Source organism: Labeo rohita, chromosome 20 (assembly GCF_022985175.1).
Source record: "Labeo rohita strain BAU-BD-2019 chromosome 20, IGBB_LRoh.1.0, whole genome shotgun sequence".
Lineage (NCBI taxonomy): Eukaryota > Metazoa > Chordata > Actinopteri > Cypriniformes > Cyprinidae > Labeo > Labeo rohita.
In genome coordinates, this window is record NC_066888.1 from 10868573 (window position 1) to 10889510 (window position 20938).

General features: G+C 37.9%; 1 protein-coding gene across 1 annotated transcript; it reads right to left on the reverse strand.

Annotated features, from left to right (window-relative positions):
* Nucleotides 1-696: 696 nt before the first annotated feature.
* On the reverse strand, nt 697-5861 carry ftr63 (finTRIM family, member 63). The gene is made up of 7 exons (XM_051139471.1): nt 5780-5861; nt 4525-5108; nt 4335-4430; nt 3693-3926; nt 3451-3610; nt 3274-3342; nt 697-1842 (listed from the first exon to the last, which is right to left on the reverse strand). The coding sequence occupies exons 2-7, from the start codon at nt 5101-5103 to the stop codon at nt 1754-1756; spliced, it is 1227 nt and encodes a 408-aa protein (XP_050995428.1). The 5' UTR covers nt 5104-5108; nt 5780-5861; the 3' UTR covers nt 697-1753.
* Nucleotides 5862-20938: the final 15077 nt, after the last annotated feature.

The window sequence follows — 20938 nt, forward strand, 5'->3', positions numbered from 1 at the left end:
GACGAACTTTTTTTGATCCACTTCAAATGTTGACTTCTATACATTTTAAGATGTAAACAGTGTTGATCACCTTTTTGTATTCAGTAAATCATTTCAATAGTGGTGTGACATTTTTACAAGAACAGTTATACAGTTCAGGGTTGCCAGGTTTTCACAACAAAACCCTCCCAGCTGCTGGGCCCTGTTAAAAATCTGGGGGGGAAATACACTTTTTTTTCAGGGTTCCTCTGGTAAATGTGCATTTCAGGGGCTAAATATGATGTTATTGGAGTCAATTCAACCCGCAGAGATCAAAAACAATCCATGGCAACAGTGTTAAAGTAGCCCAATTCCGTGGGAAAACCACGGACTTGGCAACACTGATACAGTTACTGGGAGAACCTTATTCATATAGCAGGCAAACACAAATTCTATAAAATATTACAAACATCTCTAATATCTTAGACAAAAACAAGAACAAGTAAGGCTTTGTTTTAAGGTAGAAATGAAATCATTCCTAAATTTCTGTTTGATAATTAGGGCTGTCAGTCATTTAAAATTTGTAATCTAATTAATTACATGATGTTTGATTAAGTAATGTAATTAATCGCAAAGTAAATTTGACTGTGAAAATATCCACAAAAGATTATTTAAAGCTATTTTTGTGTTAAATGAGAAAGCATCAAGTGGACATTACAAATTGTAGCTTTAGAAAGAATCATTTATTTGATTTAACATAGAATTTATTACACATAAACATTTAGGCTGCAAAGGCCTAATATAAACTATGGAACATAAAAGAAGATCATTTGAGAAACATCTCAGTATTTTTGTTCATACAATGAACGTTATTTTAACCAAAACAGCTTTGTTAACAAAAGTCTTCAAAATACCATGTTCCACAAAAGAAAGCTTTAAAACGACATGAGGGTGAGTAAATGACAGAATTTATGTATTTATTTATTTATTTTTTAATGAAATGATATGCAAAATAAGAAACTAAATCTGCCATCAGGTGGCGGTAAATGTCTTTATGAGTCATTCATTCATTCATTCATTGGATTCATTCAAATGGCTGATTCATTCAAGAATAAAGTAAATGGCTCTCTTTATGAATGAGCTCTTGAATAATTGGTTTACACGATTTGTTTAAAACACAGATACATCCAGAAACGAAAATCAGCACTCGTGTCATATTGCTCTTGCTGTAATATATATGAGACAAAACACATACAGGGCATTGTTTTTTTTTTTTATTAAAAATAGATTTTAAAAATATTAAAATACATTTTCTAACCTTGTTTATTAAAAAAAAAAATACTTGTGGCAGGGACCTAACTTTATTCTAATTTAAAATAACTTCAGTACAAAATGAATGTTGGAGGGTGTAAAATAATATTTTCAAAGAATAAAAATCTAATTTTATAATAACTTCCTTTCACCACATTATGCAAATCAAACTGTTTAGAGCATATTAAAGTCTAGGAGGACAAATAAGACTTAAGTTATCTACTTCCAAAAAGCCTACAAATATACATAGGAAATGTGTTTGTAAATACAAATAAAACATACAAATAAGAAAGCTCTCTTTGAATATCCACAGAAATGGTGGTACATTTTAGCTAAACATTTTCCAGGCCCTGATTCTGGCACATCACAGTGTGACACATCATGACACTGTAAAGGGTCTGGGTTGTCAGTTTGGTGTTGTGAAGGGTTTGGGCCATGAATCTGTCAGTCTGGAGAATCTGGGCTGTAAGTGTTTGGACAGCAACTAGGTTGAGGAGGGTTTGGGTTTTGACCTTGGTTCTCTGAATTGCCTGGACAGTGACTGCGGCTCTGTGGAGGATCTAGGCAGTGACACTGTGGAGGAAAGCAAACATTCATGAGTTCTGAAATAGTGCTGAAATAGTGCCCGTGTGTAAATCAAACAACTTCAGATTATCAGAAAGAAGAGGTGTATGCACTAGTTGGCTTAGAATATTCAGACTTTGACTTCTCGTATCATTCTAATTCTACATTTGATAAAACAGGAAGTGTGTGACCATTGAAGAGGAAAAAGTAGATAAACTCAGACTGAAGTAAATAAACTTCAGGGCTTAATGCTGAATTGAAATAATGTGAAATTTAAGAGAGAGAGTCTTCCATATTTACTGTGATCACTGATCACATTTCATGAGTATGGAGAATTGAAAATTATAGTTGTATACTTTTCTTTTTGCATACATTGTGTGTGTGTGCGTGTGTGTGTGTACCTGGTATTTATCACGTTATAGGGACCAAATGTCCCCACAAGGATAGTAATACCAGTAAATATTTGTCCTTTTGTTATTAAAGGAGAGGTCCACATCCAGAACAAAAATTTACAAAAAATGTACTCACCCCCTTGTCATCCAAGATGTTCATGTCTTTCTTTCTTCAGACGTAAAGAAATTATGTTTTTTAAGGAAAACATTTCAGGATTTTTCTCCATATAATGGACTGATATGGTGCCCTCATGTTCTCCCTCAACTTCAAAATCGTCCTATATAACTGTTTTACCTTTTTTGTTAAGGGTGTTTGATCTTCTTTGCATGTTTATTTTGCAATGACTGTGTCGGTACTTCTGCAGCGATGTAGGATGATTTTTAAATGATTTTTGAAGTTGAGGAAGAAAATACGATGGTTTTTTGACATACCCTAACTGTCTTGAGCCAGAGTACACAGAGTTCAACGAGAGAAAGGCAAAACGAGCGTTTTAGAATAAAAAGTATTTAAATTGTTTTTTTTTTTTTAATGAAAATAACCAATCGTTTCGCTAGATAAGCTGGGATCATTTCCAGCCGCATTTGGGATCATTTGAAGCTGTATTTAAACTACATTCTGGAAGTTCAAAATCGGGGCACCATAGCAGTCCATTATATGAAGAAAAATGCTGAAATGTTTTCCTCAAAAAACATAATTTCTTTATGACTCAAGAAAGAAAGACATGAAGATCTTGGATGACAGTGGGGTGAGTACATTATATGTGAATCTTTGTTTTTTTGAAGTGGACTTCTCCTTTAAGACCCTTCTTCCTCAGCTGGGATCGTTTACAACCGCATTTGGGATTGTTTGAATCTGCATTTAAATTAAACATAATTTCTTTACGACTGAAGAAAGAAAGACATGAACATCTTGGATGACAAGGTGGTGAGTACATTATCTGTTAATTTTTGTTCTGGAAGTGGACTTCTGATAGAAAATCAATGGAAATCTATGCAATGTCCTTACTAATGCATGCAGTGATTTTTTTTTTTTTTAAGTAGACATTACATTGTAAATCCTCTTCATCCTCCTCCTCGTCTTCCTCCTCAGATGAAAGAAGGACCTCAATGTATCTCGCTACAAAAAAATTGAGTAATTTAAATGTTACGCGATTAGAAAATTGACAGTAATCACATTTATGTTACATGATGCATCTGTAGTATTTAAATATCTGTAGTACTTTACCTCTACCAGATATCTTTCCTGTCACCTCTTTGCAGAAATGTTCAAGTGTCCGTTTAAGCACAGAGACTGATTTTCTAACATCATCGTAAAAGATGCGAGTATTGACAGTGATTATGACTGCATTTGTCAAGTCGGGAGGAGCAGAGAATGGCCGGAAACTCTACAGGCAAACAACACAGTCAATAAATAAGGTCAAATGAAGATATCTAGATAATTTTCCCATTCTTCTCAAGTTTTGTTACCTGCAGGAAATGGATGTGATCCTCTGTGTGTGAAAGCTGCTCAATCTCTCTGTTTTTTGTCCTCAGATCATCAATATCTTGCTTCAGTTTCACCATAAATTCTTCAGCTCGACTCACTACAGTCTTTTCCCGAGCTCTGATCAGCTGTGTCATCTCAGAGCGGCTTCTCTCAATTGAGTGGATCATTTCAGTAAAGATTTTCTCACTGTGTTCCACTTCTGCCTGTGTTGAGCGCTGTTAAGACACACACACAGGCATAATGGTTTTTATACTGTAAAAAACATATTTTCTATCGCCCTACACCAACCCTACACCTAAACCTAGCCGTCACAGGAAACTTTAGGACCCTTGCTGTCTGTGGAGGGTCAAAAAGCACTCGGAAATCTTAAATTGTGTTCCGAAGGTGAGCGAAGGTCTTACAGGTTTGAAGCAGCTTTTTACCACATTATTTTCTCACTGCCATTATCAGGACTGGAAGAGTCAGGACCTTTTTTTAATATAATTCCAACTGTATTCGTCTAAAAGAAGAAAGTCATACACTTCTGATGGCATGAGGGTGAGTAAATCATGGGGTAATTTTCATTTTTGGGTGAACTATCCCTTTAACTGACCACAAAACTTTTCCACCAGTTTCCAACTTACCTTATGATTTTGCACAACCTCTCTCAGCTCCTTTAGATCTTTCTCTCTCTGCTGGATCCTCTGCTGGAAGTTTCTTTTTGTTTGTTCCAACTGTTTCTGTTAAACATAGAAATAACACTAAAACCGAATTGTTCTTTAAATAATCTTCTTGTCATTTTGTAATGTAAATTCTATGTAAATTTAATAATACCTGTTTCTTTTTCCTCTCTGTTAAAGCTGCTACAGTGTTGTGGTTTTTGTGCTCATCTTTTTTACACAGGTGACAAATACATCGCTGGTCAGTCCGGCAGTAGAGTTCTAGTTTTTTCTCATGTTGAGGACAGATCATCTGCTGCAGTCGTCCAGTGGCATCGATCACTTTGTGTGGATTACCTGAGCGAAATTCTTCATGACGATAAAAATGAGTCTGACAGTAAGATTCCAAACACACCAGACAGGACTTGACAGCTTTGTGTTTTCTTCCAGTGCAGACGTCACACTCCACATCTCCAGCACCAGCAGGAACAGCAACTTGGACTTTACTCTTCTTCAGTTTCTCCACCATTTCAGCCAAAATGGTGTTTTTGCCTAAAGCTGGTCTTGGACTGAAGGTCTGTCTGCACTGAGGGCAGCTGTAAACATTCTTCTGACCCTTCTTATTCCAGTAGCCTGCAATACAGTTCATACAGTAACTGTGTCCACAGGGAATGGTCACTGGATCCTTTAGTAGATCCAGACACACTGAACAAACAAACTGGTCCTGTTCCACTGAAATACTGGCCTCTGCCATTTTTACTGTATATGAACAAAGAGAGGCTCAAATAACAGCTCAACAACAACATATGTGGCAGTTCATCTTTCAGCTTGTAGGATGGTTTATAGGGTGTGACTTAAATGGTAGGTTGCATAAACCGCTTAACCCTTTAAACGGTACGTCCCACGTATGGGATTCTTATTTCTGTGCCCCTGGGAGTACGGTCCCACATATGTGACCCTGGACCACAAAACCAGTCTTAAGTCGCTGGGGTACATTTGTAGCAATAGCCAAAAATACATTGTATGGGTCAAAATTATTGATTTTTCTTTTATGGCGAAAATAATTAGGGTCACATATGGGATTTAGAACGTTCGGTGACATCACGCAACTGCCAAATTTAAACTGCGTTTTCTCGCGTTGGCTGGCGTTAAGCCAGAGAGAGACGCGAGCTGTGCTTGCCATATAATCACAGTTATGCAGTGTTTGCAACCACATAACGTTTAATTTAGGTTTCAGACATTTAAATACACATAAGTACTAGTAAAACAATATATTTAGAGTTTGTAAAATACACACGGATGTCTATGGAAGCTGCAACAACATTCCATTCAAGTATAATTTGCAGACGTGTTTGATTCATATCAGATACACATAGTGTAAGTAACGATATAATTCACTACATTCCTTTCCCAGTTCACCAGCCACTTACCTGCACGTATTTCGGGAGAAACTGGTGAATTTACGTGCGGGTTAAATCACCGCAGTCAAGTGAGCCGCTATCTCGATTTGCTGCACGTCTATTAGTGGAATTACGGTACGGAGACACGAAGCGGCCAAAAAGCTGACGAACGTCTATATTTCAGCGGTTAAAAATTAAATGTGCCCGAAAACAGGGAAAAAGTATTTACAAAACGTATTTATATTGTACATTATAGAAGATACACTTATATTACTTTCGAATAAATTATACTTTGAAGTTTTCTGAAAAAATAAAGTTTGTTAAAATACGTTCTAACACTTAATATTTGCTCTTTTTTTCCTACATGCATTATTAAAATTTCTTCAGAGTTACCATGAACATTTCAATAAATTATTTTTCTGAACAATCATGTCTCTATCTGTGTTCACGATGTTTTAGTGTAGAATTTGTACAGAAAATGAAAGGCAGTCTGTCACAATGCATTATATATCATATATATTGTTGCTTCTTGTCATTTCTGATGTTTCCTTTCATAATAATAATAACGATAAAAGGCAAAATGCTTTGTATCATTTATCAAAAAAAGTCTTCAGAGTTAACAGGAAATTTATTCATACAAAGTCTGTGACATTGCACTGACCATTCTTTCACATTTATACATGCCTTATTTAAATTCCTTCAAATCTCACAGCAACATTTCTATTCATAGTTCTTCAGAATGCCCAAGACTCTGTCTGTATCAAGTTTCGTGAGATTTCAGTGAAGATTTGTACAGAAAATGAATGGCAATTTGTCACAATGCATTATATAGCATATACAGGTGCTGGTCATATAAACAGAATATCTTCAAAAAGTTGATTTATTTCACTAATTCCATTCAAGAAGTGAAACTTGTATAATGTATACATTCATTCCACACAGACTGATATATGTCAAGTGTTTATTTCTTATAATTTTGATGATTATAACAGACAACTAATAAAAACCCCAAATTCAGTATCTCAGAAAATTAGAATATTGTGAAAAGGTTCAGTATTGAAGAGATCTGGTACCACAGTGTAATCAGCTAATGAACTCAAAACACCTGCAAAGGCCTTTAAATGGTCTCTCAGTCTAGTTCTGTAGGCTAAACAATCATGGGGAAGACTGCTGATTTGACAGTTTCCAAAAGACGACCATTGACACCTTGCACAAGGAGGGCAAGACACAAAAGGTCATTGCAAAAGAGTCTGGCTGTTCACAGAGCTCTGTGTCCAAGCACATTAACAGAGAGGCGACAGGAAGGAAATGATGTGGTAGAAAAAATGTACAAGCAATAGGGATAACCGCACCCTGGAGAGAATTGTGAAACAAAACCCATTCAAAAATGTGGGGGAGATTCACAAAGAGTGGACTGCAGCTGGAGTCAGTGCTTCAAGAACCACTACGCACAGACGCATGCAAGACATGGGTTTCAGCTGTCGCATTCCTTGTGTCAAGCCACTCTTGAACAACCGACAGCGTCAGAAGCGTCTCGCCTGGGCTAAAGACAAAAAGGACTGGACTGCTGCTGAGTGGTCCAAAGTTATGTTCTCTGATGAAAGTAAATTTTGCAGTTTCTTTGGAAATCAGGGTCCCAGAGTCTGGAGGAAGAGAGGAGAGCCACAGAATCCACATTGCTTGAGGTCCAGTGTAAAGTTTCCACAGTCAGTGATGGTTTGGGGTGCCATGTCATCTGCTGGTGTTGGTCCACTGTGTTTTCTGAGGTCCAAGGTCAACGCAGCTGTATACCAGGACGTTTTATAGCACTTCATGCTTCCTGCTGCTGACCAACTTTATGGAGATGCAGATTTCATTTTCCAACAGGACTTGGCACCTGCACACAGTGCCAAAGCTACCAGTACCTGGTTTAAGGACCATGGTATCCCTGTTCTTAACCCTCTGGTTGTGTTCGGATTCCTGTCACACTTGTGGTGTTCCCGGTCAAAAATGACCGGACTCCAAACAATTGCTTATAAATCTGTAAATATGCTATATTATCACCAAATATTGGATTCAATCTTTTAGTCAACTTGTTTTCTTTCATTTAGGACTGGTTTTGAGTTTCTATTTGCATCTGATTAATCGTAGGCCTCATTTATCCGAAAGTAGGCAAAACTGTACAAAACTGCACAAAGTTACAAAATGGCTGGCCATTGAAAGTGAATGGGGAAGAATGAAAGTAAAAGAAACAACTAGTGTTCAGGAGCATTTTGTGCTTGCAAACATAAATGCCTTGGACCTGTGTGTGTATAGATTCATGTATACTCACGCTATCTCACACAAACTATTGTGAGTATTATATTTATTTCATCCTACCTTGGACCGCATGCAATATGCTTTTATGATAACTCTCACTGTGATAAACCTCTCACACGCTCACACGCTCAAACTGCCTTGTCTTTAGCTTAGGTTTCGAGGCTTTCATGTTCTCACAGAGTAGATGAAAGTTTACAAATAAAAAAACAGAGCGAGCTTCAGCTTGTTGTTTCATAATATTGTCTCAGTATAACAGTGTCAGTGTGCAGGATATATAGAACTAAAATAACAGTTTTGGTTTGTTGTTCCATGAAATGTTATAATGCAAATAATCTTAATGTGTTCTTTTTTGTTTGTCACGATGGTCAGATTTAACAGGAACAGCATAAGTGTTACTTTGTGCTCCTTTTCAGAACATAAAATCATTTCAAAATAAAGATCCTGCTTTTTGTGATCTTCCCCATTCACTTTCAATGACTGGCCATTTTTGATGAGTGTGACTTTGTGCAATTTTGTACAAAATAAAAGCATTTAAAAGCAAACTTCCTGATTAAACATTGAAGCACACTAGTGTGAGAAACAGTCCGGTCATTTTTGACCGGGAACACCACAAGTGTGACTAAGTGAAATAAAAGCCACAAAAAGTTACGAAAATCTGAAAAAAATTTCTGAGATGTACTTCTACCCTGTGTGAACAAAGTCAGTAAGTTTGAGTCCAATGCGATAATGTTAACTATTATTTCCAGGAAAAAGAAAATCTTTTTCTCAATTTGACCTGAACACAACCAGAGGGTTAATTGGCCAGCACTCTCACCTGACCTTAACCCCTTAGAAAATCTATGGGGTTTGTGAAGAGGAAGATGCGATATACCAGACCCAACAATGCAGAAGAGCTGAAGGCCACTATCAGAGCAACCTGGGCTCTCATAACACCTGAGCAGTGCCACAGACTGATCGACTCCATGCCACGCCGCATTGCTGCAGTAATTCAGGCAAAAGGAGCCCCAACTAAGTATTGAGTGCTGTACATGTTCATACTCTTCATGTTCATACTTTTCAGTTGGCCAAGATTTCTGAAAAGTCTTTCTTTGTATTGGTCTTAAGTAATATTCTAATTTTCTGAGATACTGAATTTGGGGTTTTCATTAGTTTTCAGTTATAATCATCAAAATTAAAAGAAATAAACACTTGAAATATATCAGTCTGTGTGGAATGAATGTATACATTATACAAGTTTCACTTCCTGAATGGAATTGGTGAAATAAATCAACTTTTTAAAGATATTCTATTTATATGACCAGCACCTGTATATTGTTATATTCTCTTATATATCCTTCAAAGATGTTGATGCCGATAGCTTTGTGGGCAGCACTGTCTTGGGTTCGAATCCCTACTCGGGGCCTTTCCTGATCCCACCCCCATGTCACTTCTTGTCATTTCTGATGTGTCCTTTCATAATAATAATAATAATAATGATAAAAGGCAAAATGTCTTTTATTATTTATCCAAAAAAAGTCTTTAGAGTTAACAGGAAAATTGTAGAATTTGACAGAAAATGAAAAGCAAATCTTGGTAACACTTTACAATATGTGTACAAAAATATGCATTAATTCATGCATAATTAATGCACAGATAATCACGAGTTAATGTATAATTCATGATGAACTAAAGCATTTATTAATGATTACTACATCAGCAACAATTGAACATTCTATATGATTCATAGATTAAGTAATCATAAATGTGTCATAATGTATTAATTTCCTTTATCACTTATTTTAATGACTAATGATGTAAATTCATATGTTAATTACCACAGTGTTCAAAGCTATGTACTTCAACTTCCAGTTGTCTGCTTTAAATACTCATTAGTTAATGATTTGCAAATGTATCATTATGTTATGACTTTACTTGTTCAGGCACAGAACTATTAACTAATTGTTAAGCAATATGTCATTGTGGTTATGGATTTACAATTAGTTAGTTAGTCATGTGCCTCAACAAGTAAAGTACTTTAAAGTACTTTTAATTGTACTTTCTTTACAAATCTTCACTGAAATGTCATGAAACTTGATACAGACAGAGTCTTGGGCATTCTGAAGAACTATGAATAGAAATGTTGCTGTGAGATTTGAAGGAATTTAAATAAGGCATGTATAAATGTGAAAGAATGGTCAGTGCAATGTCACAGACTTTGTATGAATAGAAAATTTCCTGTTAACTCTGAAGACTTTTTTTTGATAAATGATAAAAAACATTTTGCCTTTTATCGTTATTATTATTATGAAAGGACACATCAGAAATGACAAGAAGCAACAATATATATGATATATAATGCATTGTGACAGACTGCCTTTCATTTTCTGTACAAATTCTACACTAAAACATCGTGAACACAGATAGAGACATGATTGTTCAGAAAAATAATTTATTGAAATGTTCATGGTAACTCTGAAGAAATTTTAATAATGCATGTAAAAAGGAGCAAACATTAGGTGTTAGAATGTATTTTAACAAACTTTATTTTTTATATAAATATACAATATAACAATATAAATACGTTTTGTAAATACGTTTTCCCTGTTTTCGGGCACATTTAATTTTTAACCGCTGAAATATAGATTTTCGTCAGCTTTTCCAAGTAGGGATAACTGCAGGCTGGAGCAATGGGCGTGCCGAAAGGTATGGGGCGTGTCAAAAGCTTTTTGGCCGCTTCGTGTATTGTACCGTAATTCCACTAATAGACGTGCAGCGGTACCCAGATGGCGGCTCACTTGACCGCGGTTATGCATGGGTGTACAGATTTATTTTATTTCACTAGTGAAATTCTTAACTAAATACTTAACTGAATACATAACTAAAATACATTTTTAATGTTTTTATTTTTTATGTATTTCTGTATTTCATATAGGTTGGTGTGACTAAACTGTAAGAAAAAATAAACCCCTTGCAGCCAGCTGAGATGACCCACCAGGCTGGAGGACATGGTCAGCTACACACTGAAGGCTGGAGGAGATGGTCGACTTCACAAGACACCTCTCGATGCTACAAACTGAATGTAACGTGTGTACACAGAAGAAAACTGACTGCTTTTCGTGTCAGACATAAGCCAAATTCTCACTTCATTTTAAATACTTCTGTTAACTTCATGCACCTCAGATTGTTTTATACAACTGTTACAGGCATAAAATTATCCAGGCCCGGTTCCAGAACCAAATCACTGAGGGTGCTTCTGAAAATTGTGAGGGTGCTCACAAAAAATATGCATGGAACTGTATGAAAACGGTACCACCAAATAGGACTGAGTAATATAAATCGTCTACACTAGTATCGTAATTGTAGTTTCAACAAATGCCATCTAACATCAAGAATACACTGTGAAGGTTATTACTGCATGCTCATCTAGGAGCAGTTCACATGTCGCGCCTAAAAACGCGTTCTTTCCAAAGCGCTAACTTACGCTCCCATGGCGTCTGTCGTTACTAGGCAACCATGGCCTACGCTCTCCATGAAGACAAGTTAGTTTCAGCAAATGATAAATGGCTTTCTAGCACTGCCCTGCTACAAAATGTATTTTAAAAATGTCTATCCCTGTACAGCTATGATCAGCTGTTTCACCGTCTTGGCTGAGTTTTCAATGTTGTTTCTATAAAGGATGAAGCTGATTGGTTGGTTCGTGTCACATGACCCGAGGTGCGCTTTTAACAATTCAGCTTGTGTATTTATAAGCTTGTGAGTACGTATTAATTTGGCGAATTTATGTATGTATGTGCATCTGTCTGCGTGTTCATTAATTTAAAAATTAATACGCTATTAATAATTTTATCTGAGGGTGCTTTTGCTTTTGTTTGGGGGTGCTTAGCACCCTCAAGCACCCCCGTAGAACCGGGCCTGAAATTATCCCTCATTAGTTTGTGGTGTCCTTTGGACACAGTATAGCAATGATTGACTGCTGATTTTCACAGAGAAACCATTCAGTGTAAAAGTGTGTGCCAGAATGTGTTCTACCTACAAACTATTAATTATTTGACAGATCATCCAGTACTTCTAAGAATCCATGTAGAAAGGGTCATTAGAAATGTTTGGCAGAAGCATCAAATCATCATCACATTATTATTAATATTATTAATTTTATTATTTATTTTCATTTTATTATTATTCAACTTTCTTTGTAGTACTTGCACTGTGTCCACTTAACAGTATGTTGATGTTCATCATGCTTGTCACATCTGTTATGCATTTTTAAGCTGATTTTTAACACAGTGTTGTATTTATAATAAAGTATATATAATGACATTTTCATAAATGTGTTTTTGATTGACTCCTTATCAGTACTTGTTATCAGCCAAACAAAGTAGGGAAAATGTTGAACAAACAGACGGATTTTGTGTTTTGTGCTTAATTTCTTATTGTGAACCTGTTCAGTTCTTTATTTTTAGCGCGATTAAAGTATTTAAATGGCGGTGATTCCTACTGGTAGGTTAATGCCGCTTCTACTTATCGCTCAGTCAGTCAGCCGCGAGAGCGCTCCGAGTTCAACGCGTTCTCTACCACTCCTACTACAAGGAAGTATATTATTTCATGATTATTAATATCTTCTTATGGGTCTAGTCTTTTAATTTGCCGACGTTTTATGGAGTTTTATTATGAACAAAGTGTTTAAATGGCCGTGATTTCAACTGGCAGCGTATTGTCGCTTCCACTGGCAGCTCTGACAGACAGCCGCGAGAGCGCTCCGAGTTTAGGCGAAGCGTCAGTAAGCAACCAGTCGTGATCACGTTCATTTGACTGCTTTAATTGTGGAAAAAAACTAAAACGTCAATCACACTAAAGAACAGAGTCATAAGAATACATTCATAACAATAAAATAGTGTATTTCCTTGCAGCAAGGGTGACAGAGAACGCGTTATACTCACAGATCTAAAGCGGTTAAGACTGCCAGCCACCTGCCAGCCACCAGCCCGCCACTGAATCAGACTGGCAGCTGCCACCAGCCACTGACAGGTCACATGACCTGCCAGTGGCGGCACCTGCCAGCCAGTTGAAGATCGAACCCCTACTGCAACGGAGGTAGATCGTACGTATGTTTACCACCTATTACAGGGCTGGACAATATGGACTGCCCTGTGGCCCGTGCAAGTCGTACATTCACTGCACTGCATTCGTGTTCCAAAATGTCATTTGTTTTTGGAAATATTACGTTATTATTATATTTAGTCTGTAAAAGGCCGTTAACAGCGGAAGATGGACATAAAAAGGAGAAAATACTATAGCAGGCAGATCAATCTTACTGTTCACGATGCACGAAATATTGGATAAAACCCATAATAATGAATTGGAGGTAGGCGTTTATATGAATGTGTCTCTGAGGGGAACTGTCTGTTTTCAGAAAAGTTTATATGGATTTTTCTTTTCCTCTAGCATCTGTATAACGCGTTATAAACACAGAACTTCTTGAGTTGAATTTAATACCTTTTACTACCTTTTTTAATACCTTCAAAAAAAAATTTAATACCAGCGCGACTTAGAGCTGTAACTGTAGTGGCGTAAATGAAATATCTTTCCAAATGGAATAACATACTGCATCACAATGTAACAAGGTCATTATAACTTAACATCAACACTGGACTCAAAAACTGCCCACAGATATAAGAATAGAAATAAAGACAGAAGAGGAAGGAGACATCTTCTTCATAGATCATTAGTCAGTAAGTCTGATGTGTGAGCAATCTAAAAAAGAGGTGGCGGTGCAGTAAGCACAGGTGTTATTAAAATAAATCAAGCTGATACATTTAAGTAAAGCAGAGGGATTAATCAAGATGTCACAATGGGCCTTTGTCCATAGTTTTAATCAATGTCAAAAAGTAACAATTGCATTAGAGCTGAAGATCTTACCCAACGGGTTCGGTCGGGCTCAGGCTTAATTTATATAATTGTACACGGGCTCGGGCTTGCGCGGTAAATGAGCGGTCATGTGATGCGTTTCGATTAGCGCGAGAAAGATGTGAAAATTGATGTTGAGGAGGTGAAACGGAGGCATGCCTCTGGTGATTACGTTTTGGCAAAATTTGCCAGATCAGTACTGTGCATCCCGGCCTGTCACAGCAGCAGTGAAAGGGTGTTCAGCGCTGCTGGACGCACCATCAGTGAGCGCAGGACCACACTGAAACTACAGTGGATTCAATCATTTTCCTCCACAAAAATATGTACCCTAATCTTGGTGAGTAAGGGTTTTTCAATTATAACAAAATATTAATTGAGTCTTAAATGCATAATGTAGACAGAGTATATAGGCTAATGTTGGCATTATTACAAATTATTACTGAAATTATTACATTTCAGCTGCTATTCACTCTCGCGTTGAGGCGGGATTGTGGAGAAAAGTAGCGAAGCAAATCCCGCGGAGCCTTTATCTTAATTTAGTTACTGCCAAAACCCCATCTTAATTTAGAACTTATCTTAATTTAATATAAGAAAGTCTTTTTTATTGGCGCGTTGGCTAAGTGTATGCCTATTTAGGCCCCGATCACACCGAACGCGTTTTTTTAGTTCTAAAAACGCGAGGCGCACCGCACTGCCTTTTTCTGGTGACTTTTAAAAAAAGAGCAGTGCGTTGCGGTTTTATATGTTGCTAGGCAACCATCAAATAAGCCGTCCTGTCAATCTAATCAAAGGATTATAGCGCAAGCGCTATAAAATCTTTGGTTTTTAGCTGTTAAGTAAACTGTCATATCAGCAAAAAACTTAAAACATACAGCTCCGGGTAACCCGCGATAGACACCAAAAGTTTCTCCTCCATCACTGCAGTCTCCGACTTTTTAAGCGTCGGTAAAACTTTCGTCACCACAAGAGAAGGCCCGCCTCTCCATTCATTCGATTGGACAATGGAAAAAAACCGCGATGACGTCGGGCGCTTTTCCGCGCAGAGTTGCTTTTTTTCCAACTTCAGGCGCTCAGAGCGCTCCGGCAAAAACGCGAGGCGCCGGCGACGCATAAACAGCGCGCATAACGCTCACTGACAATAGAAAACAATTCAAAAACGGCGCTTCTCGCTGCAAAAACGCGTTCGGTGTGATCGCGGCCTAGAGTGCTAAGATGTTACGATGTTCCAGAGGACTCCAGAGGATTTCTTTGTTCCAAGTTCCAAGTGGCTTATAGCCTACGTTAGTCATTAATAAATTATATTAAAACATGTATAATTGACTCATTCTTGACAAAAGGCAAAAGAGCGGTGTGCTTGCGCACATTTGAATAATGTTGGGCTGTAAACGGGTTCGGGCTTTTAAAAAGCTGTCAATCAAAATATACTTGTCGGGCCTAACTTTTAAGGCCGATTACAGCTCTAGTTGCTAGGTCTAAACCATAGGTCTAAACACCACAGCACCTCAGCTCGCAATGTCTGTCACGCACCTGTTGACGATGCTGCTAGGACTACTGCTGGCAGTGGTTTGCATCGGGAGAGCAGTCGATGTTGAGGTCGTTGATGCAGCCGTAGCGCAGAACATTGATATGGGAAGATGCTCGCTACGTCCGCGCATCCTAGCTTGGTGGCTATTTGATTCCATATGCGATTTGACGCCATTCACCCCCACCCAGGTTACATTAATTTAATTACGGAACGGAAGCGAGCTCGCTTACATGTTTGGCAGCGAACTAGCCGGGCACCCAGTTTGTTTCAGCGGCGCCGGCGCGCGCGCGAACGAACACGACCTCACATGATATCGCTCAGGTCCTACTCTCAACATATACATTAATCCACGCAAATTTTAGAAGAAAGGCCTGCACTTAACACAAATTTAAATTTATCTAAAAAAAAATGGGCTCGGAAATTTAATACCTCGTCAAACGACGTTTATTACTTTTTAATACTTTTTAATGCCCTTAATTTTGGCTAATTTCATTTACTACCTTTTACTACCTTTTACAACTCCGCGGACACCCTGATAAAGCAGCATAGCGGAGCTTTGTGTACAGCAGTAACCAAGGAAACACCTTAGCTGCTTAGCGTTGAGCCCTGTATTAACTTCAGTATGTCAAAATAAAACGACCTTTCCTGCTTAATAGGTCCTTCTCTATATGATTTAGCAGCTTCCACACATCCGTAGTTTAGACGGCATAAATTAGTAGAACAACGTCTTCAGTGGTACACTAACCGTGCAGTTAATGCTTCTGTTTACATATGAGTATAGCCGCAATGGCCGCGCATCCGGGTAACTGACCAGAACGTGACGTTGGTGCACATAGACATATATAGAGATAGACGCCGCATTGGCTGCTGGAAACGAGAAATGCGGCCGCCATCTTGGACCGGGCATACTCTGGAATTGATTACATCGCGTAGCAGCAGCAGATGTGAGAGAACATGCCTGAACATAAGATAAGGCTGCACCACATTGCCAAGCTCACCTCTCTTGAACTTCAGAAAGGGAGCACGAGAAAAAAGCTCTGCAAAACAGTCCTTTTTCAGGGTTTTTAGTGTGTGTGTGTGAGCGAGAGAGAATGAAATACTCCAAGTAGACTCTAATGTAATATTCATATAGTGTTTCTTCAACTTATTAAAATACCTTTACCGTCACTATCTGTTTCTGCTTCTCTATCATATTTATAGTGTGTGATTTGCAAAATTCCTATCATAGCCTACACCTCATATGGTTATGGTTGCGCTTTTGTCCAAAGTGACATAAATACAAAACAATATAATACTTAAATTTAACAGGGAACAGATTGAGATGTTGGTCAGATTATAGCTAATAAGGAGAATAGCAAAAATTAACAACGTCAATTCAGTCAATAGCATAATGAAATAAACAATGAAAATGAAATTGAATGTCAATTCAAGCAAAATATAATAACAGCATGGTAAGACTACATTAAGGAGAATATCAGTAATGAACAACAATGTCAAATTAATAAATAGCCAAATGAAAATAGAATAAAACTATACAAACCATAACGCATTAGAAGTGCTTAATGAACTAAGTCCATGTTGTAAGTCTTTAGACCCTCTTAAAAGACCCAATACTATCACAGGAACGGAGATATTCATTATATTACTGTTAAGCTCACTATCAATATTAAAATACGCTAAACCATGTGTCATGTGTCACAGCTACATTTATGACCTTTGCAGCAAAAAAAAACGCGTGAAAATCAGTTCGGTATTCCGTGAGGTATGATTAATTAAATGCGTTGACAGCTCATTACACCTGCCAAACAGATTACACACTGAGTGGAGCGGGTGACCGGTCCAAGATGGCGGCCCCACGTCTCGTCAGCCCCAGTAGGGAGTATCGGTCGATGCGGCGTCTACTCTCTATATATGTCTATGTTTGGTGCATAGCTGCAGTGTGTCACGTGACAATCATGAAGCAATAAAGGGAACGTTCTAAAATGACGGTCGCCTAAAAAAATCAATCTGCGGGGTCAGATGAATATTTTAAGCTCACCAGTGAAGGGGTTAAACTAGTCTTCAAAGTTAGTCTAAGTTACATCAATTACAGAAACAGATTCTAATTTTAATCTGTAAAGTAAGACTGATTGCCACATAGTTAAATGCTAGTTAAACTAGTTCTAAAGCTACAGTCTTAACATGACTGTTTATTCGGACAGTTCACTGAATTGTTCGCAATAAGTAAAACACTGCATAGTCTCTGGCAAGATACTGGATGGCTGGATAATTTATAACACAGAGAACAGATCACTTGAGGAAGTGAAAGAAGTCTTTATTAACCACATTAGCTATAGGCACATCAGTTATAAGCAGGCAAATTACATAAATCAGGCTCGCCAATCCTGTTGCTGGAGTTCTAACCCTGCTCCAGTACACCTGTATGTATCAAATGCTCCTGGAGATCTTACTTAGTTCAGTTGTGTTTGAGCAGGGTTAGAGGTTGAACAGAATAATATAAAATAATTAAAATAGAAACTTTTCCACTACCAAATCTATACATAATTGGATAGATAAACGTCATAACATACATTTAATTGCAGTGGAGAAGAAAAATAGGAATACAATAGGGATATTTTTTGTCTTTATGTCGATTTAAACAAAAATCATGTCGCAACTACCAACAAATTTTCACATACAGCCATTTCATCAACATATAGCCTAGCAATTAAGCAGCATAAGAAATGTCCTTTGCCTCGGTGAGCAGAACTCAGCAATGATCTCTTGGTGCTGTGGAGGGTCTGACACATGATCCTGGCAATGTGAAGGGTCTGGATTTTGTCTCTTATTCTGTGAAATGCCAATACTTTGACTCCGACAGAGATCTGCTTCGTGACCATGCCTTTTGGGGACGACTACTTGTTGATTCTGACACTGGGTGGAAACTGGGTGGTGGCCCTGGCATTGCGGCCCAGGACCGTGGCTGTGGTGCTGTAGAGAAAAGCAGATATATTAAAGAAGAAGTCCATTTCCAGAACAAAAATTGACAGATAATGTACTCACCCCCGTGTCATCCAAGATGTTCATGTCTTTCTTTGGCTGTAAAGTAATTATGTTTCTTGAGGGAAACATTTCAGGATTTTTCTCCATATAATAGACTTCTATGGTCCCCCGATTTTGAACTTCCAAAATGCAGTTTAAATGTGACTTCAAACAATCCCAAATGCGGTTGTAACTGATCCCAGCCAAGGAAGAAGGGTCCTTTCTAGTGAAACGATCACACTGTCAAAATGTCAAATGTCACACAAATGTCACACTGTAAAACAGTCAAGAAATAACAAAATATTTTAAAACAAACTCCTGATATAGTTCTTGGATGAAAGTGTGACAGAAGAAAGCAAAGTTATAAATTTACTTCTAATTACATATAACATTTGTATGAATGAATTTATAATAAAAGCAACAATAACCAATAGTAATTTACCTGTTTCTCTGTCCTCTCCTCTATAGCTGTTACAGTAATGTGGTGTTTGTGTTTATCCACTGCGCACATATAACAAATATAGTGCTGGTCAGTCCGGCAGTAGATTTCCAGTTGTTTATGATGTTGAGGACAGATCATCTGCTGCACTCGTCCAGTGGCATTGATCACTTTGTGTGGTTTACTTGAACAAATTTCTTCATGATGGTCAAAATGAGTCTGGCAGGAGGTACCAGCAGGAACAGCAGTTTGTAGTTTAGTCTTCAGGTTCTCCACCATTTCAGCAAACAACACATTCTTAAAGCAGGTCTTGGAGTGAAGGTCTGTCTGCACTGAGGGCAGCTGTAAACTCCCTTCTGATCATCCTGATTCCAGCAGCGTGTGATGCAGCTCATACAATAACTGTGTCCACAGGGAATGGTCGCTGGATTCTTCAGTAGATCCAGACACACTGGACAGGTCAACTGGTGCTGTCGCACTGAAATACTGGCTGCTGCCATTTCACTGCATATGAATACAGACCAAACAACTCAAACAGCTCAACAATTACTAACACTGCAGGTTCTTTCAGCTAAATAGTTGAAATAGTTTCCGCGTTCTGTGAACTGTTTACTGTAGAGATGTTCAGAAAAAAAAAAATGGTTTGAAGGGAATTGGATTGTTTTGTATTACAAGTGAAACTGTGACACTTTTTATAATCAATTTTATAGCCTGTAACCTATTAATGAAAGTATCTAGGTTATTTCACAAGACTTTCAAGGTCATGCTTTGGCTGGTTAGTTTCAGAAAGTTACCTTGCTGGTAGATGCCGGAGCCCCAGTTATGCACAGATTTTACAGATAAATCCCTAATAATGACAGATTTCACTACAAATTTTGTGAAACACATAATAGGCCTAATCTGATTACAATCAGAACCATGAAGTCTGGCTCAATTTAATCTTTTTTTTTTTTTAAATGAGGAAATTCTTCTTGCATGATTCAGAAGACGAGTCTTCAGTTTCTAGTAAATTCAGAAATATATAACAAAGTATCGTACTTTCACATCACTTTGATATGCCTAAGTTCTTTCTAGTCCAAAGGCCGCATAAAATGTATGAGAATGAATGTAGGTCCGACTGCAGAGTGCTCAGCATCCAATCAGGCATAACATTATGACCACCTTCCTAATATCATGTTGGTCCCCCTTTTCATACCAAAACAGCTCTGACTCGTCGAGGCATGGACTCCACTAGACCTCTGAAGGTGTGCTGTGGTATCTGGCACCAAGATGTTAACAGCAGATCCTTTAAGTCCTGTAAGTTGTGAGGTGGGGCCTCCATGGATCGGACTTGTTTGTTCAGCACATCCCACAGATGCTTGATTGCATTGAGATCTGGGGAATTTGGAGGCCAAGTCAACACCTCAAACTCGTTGTGCTCCTTAAACTATTCGTGAACCATTTTTTGCTTTGTAGCAGGGTGCATTATCCTGCTGAAAGAGGCCACAGCCATCAGGGGATACCGTTTTCATGAAAGGGTGTATATGCAATTGCATGTTATTAAGTCAGAATTGTGAGATATAAACTTTAAAGTTTTTTTTTTTTTTTCCCCTCAAAATTGGACTTGCAATTGCAAGTTTATATCTCACAATTCTGAGAAAAAAAGTCAGAATTGCGAGTTTATATCTCCTTGTGCAATTTGAAAGTCTTTGCCCCCCACGTGCATCAGTAAAACCTTGGATACCCATGACACTGTTGCGGGTTCCTTCCATGGACCACTTTTGATAGATTCTAAACCTCTGCAGACCAAGAGCACCCAAAGAGCAGTTTTGGAGATGTTTTGACCCAGTCGTCTAGCCATCACAATTTGGCCCTTGTAAAACTTGCTCAAATCCTTACGCTTGCCCATTTTTCCTGCTTATAACACATCGACTTTGAGGACAAAATGTTCACTTGTTGCCTAATATATCCCACCCACTAACAGGTGCCGCGATGAAGAGACAATCAGTGTTATTTACTTCACCTGTCAGTGGTCACAATGTTA